The sequence below is a fragment of the Schistocerca americana genome, chromosome 9 (genome assembly GCF_021461395.2).
Source record: "Schistocerca americana isolate TAMUIC-IGC-003095 chromosome 9, iqSchAmer2.1, whole genome shotgun sequence".
In the NCBI taxonomy this organism is placed as follows: Eukaryota; Metazoa; Arthropoda; class Insecta; order Orthoptera; family Acrididae; genus Schistocerca; species Schistocerca americana.
Window position 1 is genome coordinate 20776356 of NC_060127.1, and position 18928 is coordinate 20795283.

The 18928-nt window shown below is 40.2% G+C and overlaps 1 protein-coding gene across 1 annotated transcript in view; it reads left to right on the forward strand.

Moving 5' to 3' along the window:
- Positions 1–18928, forward strand: part of LOC124550920 (symplekin) — a 119464-nt gene that overhangs the window by 91604 nt on the left and 8932 nt on the right. The window contains exons 14-18 of the mRNA XM_047125717.1: positions 241–527; positions 3594–3772; positions 9786–9957; positions 13152–13270; positions 16029–16216. Of these exons, the coding sequence (XP_046981673.1) occupies positions 241–527; positions 3594–3772; positions 9786–9957; positions 13152–13270; positions 16029–16216 (945 nt within the window). The remainder of the gene's footprint in view (positions 1–240; positions 528–3593; positions 3773–9785; positions 9958–13151; positions 13271–16028; positions 16217–18928) is intronic.

The window sequence follows — 18928 nt, forward strand, 5'->3', positions numbered from 1 at the left end:
CAGCCAAAAGAGTGAGGAATAGTATGGTGTCTCACCACCTGCACACAATCTCACCACTCCCTTCCCTTTTACCCTGAAATTCTCTCAAGGGTCTATTTTTTTCTGTCATCTGCCTCCCCCCCACCCCCTCCTGAAGTGGAAATGCAAACTGATCTGACAACCTGGAAGTCCGCTATTAATCAGTCATGCTGAGAGAACCTGATATATCAAATGCTGGAATGTGTTCTGATCACTGTACAGGTTCGAACGAGGGCTCTGGATGCCGTTACGCAGCTCTATGAGCGTGGGGAGCTGCGATCAATCATCGAGGAGTACGCAATGCTGTACTTGAGCTTCCTCCGCCTGCCGAGCCCACCTGATGTGCTGTTCGGACCGGACCGCGGCCGCCAGAAGTCGACAATACCTGTAATAGAGTGCCGAAGTACGACCGGTGAAGTTGCAGCGACTCCCTGGAGCGAGGAGGCCGTGCGTGCCTGCCTGTACCTGTACCTCGCACTGCTGCCGCTGAATGAGGAGATGATTCACGAGTGAGTGGCTGGCAAAGCTGCCTTTTCTAACTGCTCAGTACTTCGGCAAGCCCTGAGGGAAGAGCATACATTTGTATCAATACGTGCTAGTGTTTCTTATCCTGTAGTTTCCTTATTCATGGATAGTACACAGCAGATAAAATCCCATGTTCTTTCTATAGAGTATAAACGTGGTGTTGTTCTCTACATATTCATTCACCCTTTAGTGAGACAAATTTCTTCTGGTGGTGGACAACTTGGCAGAAACCTCAGCTCGAGAAATCTGTATTTTCACTGTTCAGGAAATGTTTGCACATTGATAGCCACGTTGCCGTCATTGTGCAAATGCCTGCCATAAAATGGCAGTCCTGGAAAATGCATTGGGTGAGGCAGTTTGATAGCCCAAAGAAGGTGTGTGTGTGTGTGTGTGTGTGTGTGTGTGTGTTCCTGTACATAATGAGATAGGGGTTGTTGTGGACCAAAGGCAGATTGCTGCAATGCTTCATCTTGAGAATTTGATGTTAGGCTCCTGTGATGATGAGCATAAACTATTAGCAGCACCATGTGGCAGTTCCGAAAACACTTAATAACCTAGGCCAACAATGGTTTGGATTTGCTCTTTCACGATGGTGAATCCACACATTTCCACTGCCTGCTTTGCTCCTTTGTCTCGGGGTCGTAACGGTACACCCAGCACTTGTCCGTGGTGATTAAGTGGCTAAAGAAGTCGTCTGGATTGGCTTTACATGCCTGCAATGTTCAAGTTGCTGTTCAGTGGGCTTTTTCATTGAGTGTCAGCATTTGTGTAGCAAACACAAAAAGTTAATTATGTAACTAATTTTTCAAGATTACTAAAAATTTTACTACCCTTAGTTCTTAAGTCTCTTTCTTTTCATTCCTTCCCATTACAGTGGACTATGCCAAATATACACCTTCTTTAACTGTTCCTTTGTGTGGAATAGTCCTGTGATCAAACCTTGTTGCAGATTCAATCTTTTTTTCATCCAGTTATGTAAAAAATTAAATTACAGATTTTTGCAGGCGACTCGACATCAACAGTTAGTACCTACTCAGTATTGTGAAAAGTAAAGTTGCTACTCACTGTATAGCAGAGATGCTGAGTCGCAGATAGGCACAACAAAAAGATTGTCACAAATATAGCTTTCGGCCAGTGAAGCCTTAATCAAAATTAGACACACACACACACACACACACACACACACACACGACTGCAGTCTCAGGCAACTGAGGCCTCAATTGCCTGAGGCTGCAGTGGTGTGTGTGAGTTGCATTTGCACGAGTGTGTATGTGTGTGCTTGTCATCTAATTTTGAGAAAAGCGTCACTGGCCGAAAGCTACATTTGTGCCAGTCTTTTTGTTGTGCCTATCTGCATCTCAGCATCTACGCTATATGGTGAGTAGCAACTTTCTTTTTCACAATATTGTTACAGTCCATCCTGGATTTTCCATTGTTTGATTGTTATTACCTACTCAGTGTGTTAATTTAACTGAGATTTAAAAGTTTTGTTCAAGTTCTTAACTGTTGCTTGAAATTAGCGTCTTGGCAAATAAGTATCTTAGGAAACATTGGCACTTGATTGCTTACTCATTAGTTAAACGTGAACAACTATAGACACTGGGATTTGAAACTCTAAAAATTATTCCCTTGAGGTGTAGTGTTCAGTATAGTTAAAATCCTCTTTACTTTTTTCCTTCCACCTGTACTCATGTTGCAATTAAAAATTGTTACACCACATTTGTACTATCCACCAAGCAACTTGTGAAATTGATTTCAGAAATCGTACATTAATTGAACTACATCGACTAAGCTAACGTCCATTGTTCAGTTATATCTATGTATTGGATCTCTGTGCATCTCCAAGGCAGACTGTCAATGCGTGGAATTTTTATTCCCTCTTCTGAGCAGGTAGTTTCTCTCTTGAAGTCACTCGAACACCATCACATCTTGAAGACAATTGTCAGCATTTGATATCACTCACCACATGAAATTAAAAATAACATACACACAAATATTTGTGCCTTTACATTCGGTACCTTATTTCATAATTTTTAGTTGGGAGACTCATCGCTGGTAAGAAGATATGGAGATGTGTGTTGTTTCTCTGGAAGGATATGTATCACCACAGCCTTGAAGCGTAGTCCTTCAATAAGCAAAAAGAGTGCAGCATTAAGATCATATAATATGAGGAAGACAAGGCTGTGATAGCAGATGCAGAACTAGACTCTGAACCTGGAGGTTCCGGGTTCAGTGCCAGACAAGTAGAGACTCCTTCCGCCCCCCCCCCCCCCCCCCCCCCCCGCCCCCCAAGGACAGCTCCACTTGGCTTGCTATGAAATGAGCGCTGGGGTCCTTTCCTTGAGGCAAAATAGGGCAAGGGCACCAGGCTACCAAGCTGCAGCAAAAACTAATAATAATACTGTACTCTACCTGCAGTTAGACCAGTAACCCAGCCATGTGCTTATACCACAAAATAACAATTTAAAAAATCAAGAAGAACCATGCAAATAATTCCTAAGTCAGAGAACTAGAGCCACTTTTGTTTGCTTTGAGTAATATTTTGAAATCGGTGAAAACCTGTTCTCTTATAATACTAAGGTAAGAAAGGCATGAAATGCTAAATGCCAAATAGTATGAACTCTTAACAGAATAAGTAGGTCATATTAGGAACTATGTAAATGATTTTATCAAGATTAACAAAGAATTGGTCTGATGGAGGTTGTCAGCAAGTAGCCAACTTAGAGTTAACATCTACACTGGATCCACATTTGCATTAATACTCAACAAAGTACACAAGTGCACTCCCTCCCACTTCTGCTTGACTTGTAATCCATTTGTGAGAAGAATGAGTGTTGACAAACATCTGTGTGAGTTCATATCTCTGATTGTGCTGTCATGGTCTTTTGTGATGTATAAGGGGATAAGTAATGCTATGCTTACTGGTTTGTAAGGTGGGTAATGCAAAAATTAATGCTATGCTTTATTTTGTCTGTAGTGTGTTTGTGTGGGGAGGGGGGGGGGGGTGAGATATCTGGAAACTATTTACTATTTGCAGTGCCTGCTTGCAGACTGGCCAGAGTGTACGTGCAGACGGCAGCGGACATGAAGCGAACCATCCTGCGCTTGCTGGAGCAGCCAGTCAGAGGGATGGGCATGGACTCCCCGCAGCTGCTCCGGCTGGTGGAGGAGTGCCCCAAGGGTGCCGAGACGCTCGTCACCCGCGTCATCCACATCCTCACCGAAAAGAGTTAGTGCAGACTCTGTAACTTCTCACTGTCTGTTGTCGAATGTGCTAGTGTAGACTGTGTGACTTGTTGTGTTTGTCGTGGTCTCGAGTCTAAAGTCTTCTTTCGTGCAGTTCTCCTAGTTCGTCTGTTTTGTAAACCTCTTCATTCTGTCATAATCAGTACAACTTGCAGATCACAAACTTTATCTTGGCCCCTCTGGGATTTTTGAAAGTCAGCTAACTGCACTGGAATGTTTACACTTGTTGCCAATCTTGGCTGCGTAACAGTATTGTACGATGGTGGTCTAATAAGTAGCCGGCCTGACCAAGAGATGGCAGTCATTGTTGAAAAATACCTCTGGATTAGAAAGTATACAATCTATGAAGCATATGTTTAAAGTTTGAAAATGCCACATTGTTTAGTATTTGTTTGGCACCCATCAATAGTGAACATTGTGAGTGAACTTGTAGAAATGGACAAAATTGGTCATCATTATGTGATACAATATTTTCTTTTGAAATGCCTCGGCACAACCGGTATTAAAGCTGAGGTAGATTCTGCTTTGGAATAGTGTGCTCCTTTGTTGACAACAGTAAAATATTGGCTAGCTGAGTTCAGACGAGGTGTACGTGCTGTTAAGACGAGGATTGCAGGAGTCGACCAAATGAGGTGACGACTCCAGAAATGGTGAAGAAACTCCACAAAGCGGTACTGGATGATTGTCAACTGAAAGTGCACGAGCTAGCAGACATAGCAGTCATTTCAAAAATTGTGGTACATCGCATACTATTTGAAAATTTGGTTATGAGAAGACTGTCTGCAAGGTTTGTGCCACTTTTGCTCTCAATTGAGCTAAAACAGTGTCGTGAAGATGTTTCAATCGGGTGTTTAGCGAATTTTCACAGCAACAAAGCTCAAAGCTGTTTGTGTCCCCCCCCCCCCCCCTTCCTTCCCCATTTCATAACCATGGGTGAAACATGGGTCCACCATTTTACACTCGAAAGAAAAGAACAATCAAAACAGTGGACACACATTGGAGAACCGACTCCAAAGAAGGCTAATGCCGTTTCGTCTGCAGGCGAGGTCATGGCGTCATTTTTTTGGAATGTGTGTGGGATAATTTTCATTGACTACCTTGACAATGGGAAAATTTGCGGACTTATTGCAACATTTGCCGAAGAAGTCGAGCAAAAATTGCCCATTTGGCCAAGAAGAAAGTGTTGTTTCTTCAGGACAATGCACCATCGTACAAGTCCATTATTGCAATGGCCAAAATTAATGGATTAAATGCTTGTGAATATATTGTGGGAGTATACAGTGATCAACATTATTACAAATATTTACTATCAAAAACAGTCTTGATCACAAATTAATTATTCCGGTGACCGGTTTCGACCACAACTGTGGTCTTCTTCAGACCAATGAGTAAGAACATCCTCCTGGTGGTTCTTACTCATTGGTCGGAAGATGACCACAGTTGTGGTCGAAACCGGTCACCAGAATAAATAATTTGTGATCAAGACTGTTTTTTGATAGCAAGTAATGGATTAAAGTTTGAATTGCTACCTCATGCACCCTATTCGCCAGATTTAGCCCCTTCGGAATAATTTCTGTCACCAAACTTGAAAAAATGTGTCGAAGGTTGAACATTTTCAACAAATTAAGATGTTATGTCGGCAGTTAATGGCTGTTTTGAGGGGTTAGACAGTTCTCATTATTAAAAGGATATTGAACTTACTGAACATCGCTGGGAAAAATGTCTAGAGCTGAAATGAAATTATGTTGCAAAATAAATGGGACCACACTTGTATGCTGTAGCAGTAAGTAGCCATTGTGAATGTAGTAGGCTCAATCTGGTCCTTCTAGCAACTTGCCATCGACTTTCGTGTCACTTCTGTGACGTGTTAACCCATTACATGTTTGTTTCTTTTCTAAGCTAGAAGGTAGCTGCTCTGAGAGGAGGTGGTGCGCAGTCTGTACACCCACTCGAATCTGCTTACTGTAGTCAAGTATTGATATACCTTTACAATTTTTGGTCCCTCACATTTCCCTCCATTACCAGATTCTGATCCCTTGATGCCTTAGGCTATGGCTTGTTTCTTCAGTTTGATTCTGTACCTTAGATCTTCCCATCAAATCTTCAGCATTCTCCAAAAACTTGTATTCTCTTGTTGTCTGCAGTGTTTATTGTCCACATTTCACTTCCATACAAGGCTATGCTCCAAACAGATACTGCAAAAAGCTTTCTAACACTTAAATTTAAATTTGATGTTACCAGTCCACATTTTGCATCCTATCTACTTCAGCCACAATCAGTTACTTTCTTGCTTAACAGTTATTTTTCTGCCAAAGTAACAAAAGAGTACTACTACTTTTAGTGCCTAATTCCCTAATAAAATTTGGTCAGCATCAACTTAAATAATTCAACTACCTTCTATTACCTTAACTTTACATTTGTTGAAGGTCATCTAACAGCCGTTTTTAAGGAGAAGAAATGAAAGGTGTGACGTTTTTCAGCAACATTGTAATGCCCTCTGAATCACCTCACTTAAATTGACTACATTCCATTATCCTTTTTTTTTTACTTTGTCAATGACTAAATTACACTGAAAGTACTTGATGTGCATTGTTATTTGGATTGCAAAATAAGTGACAACGATTGAAATAGAGGGGGTATAACTTGTAGACTGTCAACAACAAGAAAATAATTTCCGAAAGAGAAAAATTTGTTACAATCAAACATAGATATGAGTGCTTTGAAGTCTTTCCTTAGGGTACTTGTATGGAGACTAACTTGTACAGAAATGAAATGTGGAAAATAATAGTTCAGACAAGAAGAGAATATAAGCTTCCAAAATGTGGAACAGAAGATCACTTAAAAATTAGACAAGTAGCTTAAATAATTTCTGATAGGTGCTGAATCGAGTTGGAAAAAAAGGAATCTGTGGCAGAATGTGACTAAAAAAAGAATTGATTGGTAAGACCGATCCTGAGACTTCCATGAATCATCTGCTTTGTAATTGGAAATAGTGTGGGTGGTGAAAATTGTAGAGGGGTATAAAAACTTGAATACAGTAGGCAGGTTCAAATCGGTGTAGGCTGAAGTAGTTATGAAGATGTTTTTCAGAGGATGGGGTACCATGGAGAGCTTCATAGGACTGTAGACAGAAACACAGTAATATGTTTCTACAGTTCAAATTTTCATTAATTTCAGTAAATGAATCCAAAGCAACCAACAAGTTGCAATAAAAGTGGTTTTCAAGCAAGCCTTCATGCACTAATGCAAAGTGCTGTGTTGTGCAGTGACAGTGCAGTGTCATGTGTGAATAGCAAGTGAACCGCAGTCGAGTAGTTCTAAGCTTTACCACCAGGAGTGCTGCATTGCATAAGCTGAAGGTCATAAACACGCTCCCGTGTAAACCAAAAGGCATGATTATGGTGGTCTTTAATGTGTCTTCTGTGGCTACAGGTATCTGGGTGTAAGCATTTGTGCAGTCAAAGACTGTAAACATGGTGGCTTCATGTAACACACAATTGAAGTCCCGGAACAGCAGTGCAGGGTATCTGTATGGAACTATTAGAGAGATAAGTGTGTGATAGTGCCACATGGGCACCAGGCTCCAGCTTTCTTTAGCACCAAGTGCAATGCTGAGAATCACGGTCTGTTAGGTGGTCCTATTATGCCCTCCTGTTACATCGACTCAAATTCTGGCTCCACAATAGTTAAGCAGTCTGGAGCCAAATGTCTAAGCCTGCACACCACAGGGGATCCGTCCATTATTTAATATGGTGTAATGTATCGTGTGGTTTGCATCTCTGGGTGGTTTGGTCAGATTCCGGTAGTCACTCAGTAGTACAACATACTCACTCACCACTGGAAATCTTCATTGGCTTGGCGCTGTATATTACTACACTGTGGTGGAAGCTGGTAACGCCAAGGCCAATCACACTGTGCACCAAACAGGCATTTACCATGTCAGTTAGCAGCCGGTAGTGAGCCAGAGACCTGTTCTGATAACAGCATCTGTGATGATGTCCGTGATGGTGAAATCACACACACATGGGCAGCACAGTTAGAAGTTAAGCTCTAACCATAGATTGCCGTACATTGCAATTGAAGAGTTGTTAATAGCTGTCAGATGAAAAGTGGTCGGTGGCTGACAATGAGGCGTAGACACTAGAGGCGATATACTCGGTCCTAGCCAGTGTCTACCAGGAATTTTGTGCCGAAACCGTGATCGGTTACAAACACGTGCTTGGAGGATGTTGGGCAGTCAGTTGTGCCTACTACCGACTGCCAGCCGCATTTGGGAACGAACAAGATCGTGAACACTTCTTCGCCTGATCACCAACCCAGCAATGGTACCTGCATAAGTGTGTCGGTCAACTGAGTCGTCGGCAGACCTAGTCCTCGAATATAGTCAGTATCGTCCTCTACTGTTTTTGGCACCATCATGTTATAACAGTTGGGGCACAACATTTTGAATTTCGCCACACTACTACTTATGTGGTTCCCACAATGAAATTTTCACTCTGCAGCGGAGTGTGTGCTGATCTGAAACTTCCTGGTGGAGCAAAACTTTGTGCCGGACCAAGGCTCGAACTGGAGCCTTTTCCTTTCACGGGCAAGTGCTCTACTAACTGAACTACCCAAGCATGACTCGCAACCCGTCCCCGCAGCTTTACTTGAGCCAGTACCTCGTCTCCTACCTTCCAAACTTCACAGGGGTTCGCAGGAGAGGTTCTGTGAAGTTTGGAAGGTAGATGATGAGGTACTGGCAGGAGTAAAGCTGTGGGGACGGGTCATGAGTCGTGCTTGGGTAGCTCAGTTGGTAGAGCACCTGCCCACGAAAGGCAAAGATCCTGAGTTTGAGTCTTAGTCTGGCACACAGTTATGATCTGCCTGAAAGTTTCACTTATGTGGTTGTTTCACAGTTACCTGTTGCTATTACTGCACTTACCTATGTGGGCGCAATTGCATCTTGAATGTGATCAGCTAGCTCCACAGTGGCAGCCAGCAGCGTGTCCATCTGCGAGGCAATTTGCCTCGATCAGTGATGGTAAACTGCTACTCCATAGTGTGCGTAGCAAGCTACTGTGCCATTGTAAACTTTACTGTGTAGATGCTGCATTTACTGCAGTGGCTTTATCACCGATCTCGTCCTGTGTTAGCACTTGGCTAATGCAACCTTCCAGGTAGATGGTGTGTTGTACCTCAGCTGCGTCTGTGGTCCAATTGAATTACGATAAGAGCAAACTTACTCACTTTGGTCTTTACTTCCACACAACAGAAAATATCGTATATCATAAAACAGAACCAAAAGAATGCAAAGTAGTACTTACAAAATTTTATACTGGAAATACACCAAATAGTGAAGAAGCATTCTGATATTTGTTCAGTGAAAATATGCTTTCAGCACACACTTTATGCATTCTAAAATATGTGTTCCCGTTGATTAAGACTTGTCAGGTAATTCTGTATCAGTTTTTATTCCTTTGGTTATGTTTATGATATATGTGATACTCTCACCCCTTTATGGTGATCTAGTCTCTGTATGATGCAAAATTTTGACGTGTATGTTTCTAAGTTTGTAGTTATCGCTTTTACACTGTTTTCAGGTTAAATGTTGACCCCCCTTCCGAAGAAGATGGGTTTACATATGTTGAAAGCATGCTAAAAGATTGAATAAAACCATATTTTGTTGCAAATTGTTGGCTGCTTTGGATTCATTTACTGATCTCTAACTGTTGCTGAGGTACAGCCGGGTTAAAAATATTTTTAAAAACCTTTCATCAATATGTACACCCAAAATATTTAACATTCTATTCTGTTTACTAATCCAGTTCACAGGCTACATTTATTGTTTCTTATTGTTCTATTTATTGTAAATATAGTGTGTGGTAATTGCATTTTTAAATAAATGATTGATCCTATCCTATGGTGAGAGATCAAGCACTGATATTATTTTTGCTGACTGCATCTTGTTTCATTTTAATGCATTGTATGCTGATGATGTGGCCTCTTATTTTCAGCACCGCCAAGTGCAGAGCTGGTGGCTCGTGTTCGAGAACTGTACCACACCCGCGTGTCAGACGTGAGATTCCTGATTCCTGTTCTGAATGGTCTCAGCAAGAAGGAAGTGATCGCTGCTCTGCCCAAGCTCATCAAGCTCAACCCTGTTGTTGTCAAGGAGGTTTTCAACAGGTTGCAAGTTTGAAAACTAATAGTTGACGATATTTTAGCATTCCCATTGCTTCAAAATATATTGAAAATTAATAATTCTATGAAAACTATTTAGCTGCCAAAAACAACATGCCTGTGCTTGAATTGGCAGTGTTAACACGTTCAACAGTGGCCTCTTCGCACCTGCTACTTGGCCGTGAAATGACATCATTCTGAGTTGCTTCTAAATGACATTGCAAAATACAGAAATGTGATAGGAATATGATTCTTGCACCATTTAAAAGGGAAATAAAAGTATGTTATAGGAATATGAAGATATTTTAAAATACACTTAAAATAGATAAAATAATTGGAACAAGAAACACATAAAAATTGTGAAAAAATTTTACAAATTGAATAGTTTCTATCTACATCCACAAAAATAGTACAGTAATATTTAAAGGTAGATGCATTTAACTGATAATATTTTGTGTGTTTCCGATGTAGTTAATGTTGCTATGGTAATCATGGAAGCATTTTGGAACGTAGTCCAATTGACAGTATAATGCAGAATAAGTTACAGCTCGCAAATCCTCACTGTGAAAACAGGTCTGTTGATCAATAATTAGCAACTTTTGGCAACTAGAGGCTGCGCATGTGCACAGAGTTTATATTTGTATTGTATTTACATTTCTTTGTTGCAATGTTACCAGAATACCAGCTTGTTTCGGTTTTGGCGTGTCAAATCGTGCAGTGGACAAAGAAACTGAACATTGGCAGTTGTGCCGATCGTCAAGTTTCGCCCAGAATTGCTGACTTTTTGTGTGTGCACGCACGCACACACACACGCACGCGCACACACACACACACACACACACACACACACACACACACACACACACACACACACGAGGAAACAGCTTCTACAGATGGTGGCTGATGGTAGTCCGTACCATTGTCTGAATAGAGAAAGAACATGTATATCAAATGGAAATGAAGATGTGAGCATTGCTTATAGTACAAAACACGAGAACGAACTACTCAATTTACAGACAACGGAAACACAGACATACTCTATTCATCAGTGGTACTGTCATCTGAAGAGAACGAATCTCTGTCAGTATCTTCTGTTTCTGATTCTGGATCTCCATGTAAAATATCAAAGATCTCGGTCTCTTGTCAGCTTGCTACACACTGCTTTCATAAACACCAGTGAATGAACTACAGATGTGTATGTCATACTTCTTCCAATTGCCACTAGGTTTAGAAAACTGATAAGTGCAGTCTTCTGGGAACAGAACAAGGTACTACCTCCACATGAAATAGCTTCCATGCTGTGCTAAATGACCTTCAAGGAGTCGATAGGCACTAGCCCGTAAGGGATACATTGGGCGGTTGTAAACTGCCAAGGCAAGTGTGCACGTATGGCTTATGTACGCCATACTAACTGTTAAAGAAATAATAGGCTATTTTTTTACATTGTGAATTTACACTGATATTTGGTGCAATATTAACATGTCAGGTATTTTTGTTCATAACTTGACACCATTTGATTCAAACTTTTTAATGTCATAAGTAGGTGAAAATCTGTCGTAAACATTCTAAAATGTTAACCATGTACTTAATGCATATTAAAATGCCAAATTCCTGAAAAGCCTACTGTTAGAATGAAAAAATATACACATATCTGGATGTTCGCTAAACGGTTCTCAGATACTGCCTTAAGTGGTTGCTAACAGTTACATTACAATCTGAGTGAAACATGGTTGGGAGTGGAGTTCGTGTCCTTGTTTGTCAATCCAATTTATATTTTCTGTGGTTTAAGTGTGTCACTTCAGCAAAGTTATCTGATGTTCCCTACCAAAGGCCACCAAATCCATCCTTCAGCATCTTTCTTCACCTGAACTATCTATTCTCAAGTCATACTCTTTTTCTTACTTCATAATTTTATTTTTCACCTGTATAAACATTGCTCACCAGTTACACTAGGGATTTAGAACATAGACTTGCAACATAGCTTTTACTTTCTGTTCAGAGAAATCAATTTTTGTTTGCTGTTATTGATTATAGATGGTTCCAAACTTTCCTGAGATATATAAAGGGGAAATGTGTGTGTTTCGAAATGTCTCAAAAATGCACATCTTTTGGCATATACCGTCAAAAGTGAGCGACATCTAAAAGGAGTAGTTCACTTGAGAAATCATTTCATAAATATAAAGATTATTTGTTGGTATGTAAAGCTAAGTGGAATGGTGCGGCTCTGGACTTGTATTCCTGTCTGGTGATCTAGCATCATGTGTTCTCTGGACTCCCAGAATAATTAACATGAATGTCGGGGTTGCTTCCTAAAGTAGGCCTTTTTGTCCTTGTTCAGTTCTTAGTATTGGATTGTTGTGCTGTCATTGAGATATTAAATTCCTTATTTTCAGAACGTAACTTGAGTGAGTTATGATGATTTCTAATGTGTCCAGTATCCTGCAATGTGCATAATTTATACCACCCGCTAAGAGTGAGGCCAAACTTTATGATAAAAAAGTATGTGAAGATAGTGAGGTACTTAGTCAACGTGAGATTCAACACTAACATTTCACACATCAGTACCACAGCTAGGATGATACCTACAATCAGCTGCATTATTAGAGGTTATATGCTGAGTAATATTATTGTCCATTTGATGTGCGTATTGGGTACTTCACTCTAAAATTGATGAGTTAGGTACTTTTCATTCACACTGTTGTTCTACAATTGTTGGAGGCACATTTTTTGTTCAATTCACTTGCAGTGGTATGTACTCAAATTGTAGGAATTTTCATACATTTGTGTTCAAATGTATGAACGTAACTTTTCCAAAAGCGGGACTTGAGGAGCAAGGTAGTCAATTTTGTTAGAATTTTACCAGTGCTGGTCCTCTAATACCACTGCAGTTAAGTCTATACTGTGTGGGGATCAACAATATAATTGTGTGTTCATAATTTAGATCCTTTGCATAAATCTGGAACGTAGCTTGCCACTGTCACTGGACTTGTCCTGTAAACAGCATTAGTATGAAGGCATGAATCACTATCCTTCATCAGGCAACACTTTTTAATGACACCCTAGCTCACTGAGTTCACTATTGTTTTCAGAATGTTGTTTTTGTTGGTACATGGATTTAGTTTGACCCCATTTAAGATTACTTACTGCTGCATTCGCAGTTTTCCTGGAGAGATAAAAATGAAGTAAAGCTTTTGTTTCAGGTTGCTCGGCACACATACGGAATCGCCTAGTCACATGTCTCCACTTACACCAGCTGAATTGCTCATAGCTCTGCACAGCATAGATCCTTCAAAGTGTGAACTAAAGACTGTGATAAAGGGTGAGTATCAGCTCCATTTAGATATCTCTTCTGTGTCTAGTATTTGACTAACTCTTGCCAAGCCACAGTGCTACAGCTATCTCAATATTCAATATCTGTTGTGTATATCTACATGTACACATACCATTGTACACCGTAAGCCACTGTATGGTGTGTTGTCAAAGGTATACAGTGTTCCCCTTCCTGCTCCATTCAAAGTTGGTACCCAGAAAATGGATTGTTGGTGCCCCAAATTTCTCTTAATTTTCCCCTTGTGGTCATTATGGATTATGCAGTCAGGTGGAAAAGGGGGGAGGGGGGGGGTGGAATGTGATGTTCTTCCTTACTCATATTGAATGTGTTCTTCACAACGGGCAGTGCTTTTCCATAGTGTAACCATTAAATTGACTTGGTAAGGGTCCCAGACTACAGAGGGAACGGCCACATGGATCGAGGTGCTATGTCACGGATTGTGTGGCCCCCTCACGCCAGAGGCACGAGTTCTCTGTCTTAGCATTAGTCAGTTTAAATAGTGTGCAAGTCTAGGGGCCTCAGCAGTTTGGTCCCTTAGGAATACACACACACACACACACACACACACACACACACACACACACACACACACACACTGCGAAACAATAGTCCATATGTTGTCAAACAAGGGATATGTAAACAATCCCCAATGTGGATGAATTACACCTGTAACAAGCCTGTTCACCTTGTAATTTTTCATGTGTCCAGAACTGCTGCACAGGTCAGTCTTATCACAAAATTTGCACGCCTGTGCTTACCTATATTAATTGAAACTTAAGGATGTGGACAGTTATTCAAGGTCACTACCTGAATGGTGAACATAAATTTATCTGAGCTGTGTCGATTTAATAGGCAATGGACTTCAATAAAACTATAGTTTTTGTAAAATGACGTAAAATGATACTGCTTACCATACCAAGATTAAAGAGTGCCCTCTATGAACATCAATTACATTCATGAATGTGGGAGCAATCCTGACTACCTGCTACGCAGCAAGCACACTCTCATTCTCTCTGCCAATTTGCACCAATGTGTACCCTGTGCAGCTGGCACTGTTGACTTCTAAAAATAGGAACTATTGCTGTCAGATATATTATGGACAGAATTTCAGGTCAGTATTTGCCGTAAGGGGGTGAAATGTGTATTGGACAGAATTTCTGGTCAGTATTTACCATAAGGGGGTGAAATGTGTATTACTGCTGACGGGTGTGTAAAAGTAAAAGTTATATGCAACCTAGATATCAGAAGTATTTGTTCCTTCCTCAGAGGGGGAACGACAGGTAAAAAGGATGAGAGGAACCCAATTGTAGTAGTCAATAGTTGCAGTGGTGTGTAGCTGTTCTGTAATGATGTACCTGCTCAACATTAACAGGCATACAGTAGTAAATAAATAAATAAAATTACAATTGAGTAGTGTTGTAAGCATGTTATGTTCACACACTGTAGAATTCTTCTGAAAAATCTTACAGTTTCGTAAACTGATCCTCTGTGGTTGTGTGTGCATGTGCGGTGGGGGGGGGTCATGAATTATAAGTAACCTTAACAGGAAGTAGTGTTGTCAGTTATTGGAATTGAATGTCAGTTATGGCAATAAATCGATAGTGAATAGTCAGCGGGTTAGTGGGGCATATAACTGTGCGGATAAACTGAAGGGTGTTTGATAAACCATTCCCTATTTTAAATTGCTGTAAATTTATTGTTTTCTTTGGCTACTGACAAACTAACAGGACTGGCTTTGGCTTCCAGTTCCAGTTCATCTGAGGTTCTCATTTTATGTTAGTGCACCTTTTCCTTTGCCCATTCCTACAGGAGAAAGGCAGAAGATATTAGGTGTGGACTGGAAATGGGTCACTTTTGTGGCCTGGGAAATGGTCGAGCAATCACTCGTGAACATCATTTGATAAATGTGGGGCTGCACTGTGCTACTTAAAGTGAAGTTGTCCCACTGCTGACCACACACAATCTTGAAACATTTCTCCATACAATTTGCCATTATTCGTTGTGCACGAAAGAAAAGAACCAACAGTGGAAGACAAAATAATTCCTCACTGCTTTGCTACCCTCAGGCATCTGTCCACATTTCTGACAGAAGCATGCAGATTTTCATTTGACCGATGTGATACCATTGGCTGTTGAGAAACCTGTTAACATGAAAAGCTGACCTGACCAGACAGGTTAAGTATAGATCTTCGCTATAGAGAGTGAACAGACTGAAAATGATTTAAAAAATTACAATAATAGCCCTTCTCTCCAGCTAGTCATATTTTCTATCTTACCAGATTACAAGAAATGCCAGATGATTGGCACTGTCACTGTAAAATAACGTAAAATGTGGGCTGTGGAATATTTTGAAGGTCTTCTGCAGGATCAATAATCGACATGACCAATTTCTTTATGGCTCTATCCTTTGAGATCGTGTTTACCAGTCTGCAATAACATTTTTCTGTCCCCTGGGAGGGGAGGTAAGGGGGTAAGGTTTGGGGAAAACAAACACTTATGTAAGAATAAGCTGGCCATTGGTTGATGTGTAGGCTGGATTCTATTGTAAGAAAAATTCATACTATTAACTTTAGGTGGTAACTGAGTCTTCATCTCTCCTTTTATTATGCATATACAAAACATGAGCATGAAACATTAAATGTTCTCCTTGTGACATCTGTCCTTCACTTTCTGTAGTACTTTCGTACTAGTGTGCAGTTTGTGGGTCCCACAAAGTTTCCTTGAAATCTGTCTCTTTGTTTTGCAGCTACCTCATTGTGCTTCTCAGAGAAGCAAGCCTACAGCCAAGAAGTTCTGGCAGTAGTACTGCAGCATCTTATGGAAATGACTCCACTTCCCACATTGCTGATGAGGACTGTCATACAGTCACTGTCCCTGTATCCTCGTCTCATCGGTTTCGTTATGAACATCCTGCAGAGACTGATCCTAAAACAGGTAAACATGTGCTACTGTGAGGAACAGTATTGTGTATCGTCGTAATGTACAACAGGCTCTATATTCTCCAGAACAACCGGGAAAAACCTGGAAATTTTTCATTTTGTTTAGTCTTAAGTTAAATTTTTGTTATTTTGACTGGTAAGAACTGATAAACAGCAAAATGTGTCAAAGCTTTTAGGACGAAGACTGTGGAATACCTCATAACAATAAACTGCTACCGATGAGTGTGACGTCATACCTGTTGACATTAAATTCATCTGAGCAGTTGCCTGCGGACTCGAGCGCATGCGCAGTTCAGTTGCGTGGGCAGTACCTTCTCCCACCTCTGGCTACTTGAACTGTGAGTTTACCTGTATCAGCAGTAGCAACAAGCAGCCAGATGCGACCCGTAACAATTTTTCTGGCACACCCAAACTGTCAGATTTGTACATGCACCTAACAGTCTGGGTTGCAGTGTGGAGGGATTAGCCACCGCATAAGCAGTGTTTACGTTTAGTGATTTTGCTGTTTCCTCTTCGTTTACACTTCTCACATCAAATGAAAAATAAACATATTTCTGTGGTTGGGAGCTATCAAACGAATTAAACTACATTCGCATAATTACGGATGGCTAACATGTGTTATTAGTTTGTTTTCTGATTTTATTTTACTTCCATGTTTTTGGCAGTCAGGCACTTTGCAGAACAATGAAGTTATTTTTGTCAGTTTGCTAAATAAAGGTGGCTTTTATTAATATTTTCCCCAGAGGTAGTCAATTTATTAGAAACAAAGTGTTTCAATCCACATTATTGGCTAGTTTCAACTGTTCACTAAATTTAGAGTCCACATTTTCATTGTCTGGCATGTATGCCATAATAAAGAACTAAACATGAGATAATAAAGTACTGGTACTCCATGAAAATTTACATCCCAAAAATCACACCGAAAAGCTTAATATCAGGTTGGGGCCCACTTCATTGTGAATCTGGACATACGAATTTGCGCTTTTAGCTGAATTATGCATTTTAGTTGGTTAAGAAATAGCAGTGCGCTTGGAGTATCCTATTTCTTTTATGACATCGTGTAAGATCTCTTAATGCTATTATGTATCAACGTATGGGCTTCCTACATTGGCATAGTTGCCCAAGCACAATAATCCCTGTTTTCTGGCACGCTGGAGCAACTGCTGAAACGAAGCTATTTCTAACAGGTTGCAGAAAATATTGCAAATGGTAGTTTGAGAAGCTTTAGTTTCAGAGTAAATTTCCTTTTGCGCAAGATGAATTATTTTACGTGTGAGAATGTTGGATGATTGCTTAAATCTCTCATTTAAAACTTAACACATTGAGGACTAGCCACCAAGAAGAACTTAGAGCCCAGAAGACCAGACATGAATGTCATTATTTAAAATTTTACTGGCACATTTGTTTGATGTATCTTGAAGTGTAACTCATGCAAAAAAGACCATATTATAGGTGAAAGCTTAGATTTTATTGTAGCTTATTAATATTCAAGACCAATATTATAAGTGAAAGCTTAACTAACCATTAACTTTTCCTGTTTGTGTCTTCACGCCACTTAACAGTGATGTTGCTGTTGACTGGCTACGTCACGTGTCGTATGCTCTGAATATCTGCTGTCATTAGCTGGCGAGATCACATGACATTAGTGAATTTCAATCTTGACTTCAGTACTTCAGAAACTAACGTGCTGTCTCAAATCTATACTTTCGTAATATTAATACAAAAATATGCAGTGTATCATAATGTGAAGATGTTGCTGCACATCACAGATCCTTCCAAAACTATTTGCTGAGCTTTTCATTCTCTGAAGTTTCACACTGGTGTATAAAACCTTTACCAGTCAAAGGATTGATATTTTTACAGCTCCAATGGAAAGTATATGGTCACTTATCGTGGAAAAAATCTATTTTTCACTTGGAAGAAGTGTATTTTCACGTGGGGGGGAAAAAGTGCATTCTTATCTGGGAATTTTTTCTCTTGGCCATGTGTACACCCTGAAACAGCATTACTCTAATATTTCTACTTATCCTTCACTGTACAAAAAGTCACTCCATCAGTATTAGCCAAAATTTTTTAAAAACAAGACGAAACCTGACAGCCCATGCACGTTCCAACACCGGCTGCATGTGAGCAAAAATAGATTGCGGAATTGGGAAGCCAGCAACCAGAAGCAGATTTCCAGAATCGATTTTGAAGTGTTTACATGGCCTCCCAGAAGCAGTATTGGGAGATCAGTTTATGAAATCGAGTTTTGGGAGACCCATATAAATGTGGGGAGTATCTGCTGTCATCGGCTGTCGAGATCACGTGACATGGGCTATGATTGGCTTACAAAAGCGCATCACAATATCAATTTCAATGCTTCGTAAACTAATGTTCTGTGTTTGGTGGAATTTGACTACAGTGAAGCCTCGCTTTTACACTTTTCAAGGGACTTCAAAAATATGGCGTAAAATGTGGGAAATAATGTTTTAAACTGTAAAAGTTATATATAGGATACTCCCTTGCACTTTGTGTATGATATACATACATAACTGTCATCAAAAGACTTGTCAGGGAATTTGTTTATTATCTAATGAAAGTTTATTATCAAATAAAAACTGCTGATGTAACTGAAACTGATAACTGCCTGAGAAGTAGGAATGTTTGACTTAATTTCCTATGTTTTTGAAAGCCTTCAGCTGTCATTCAGTATTTAAATAATGAA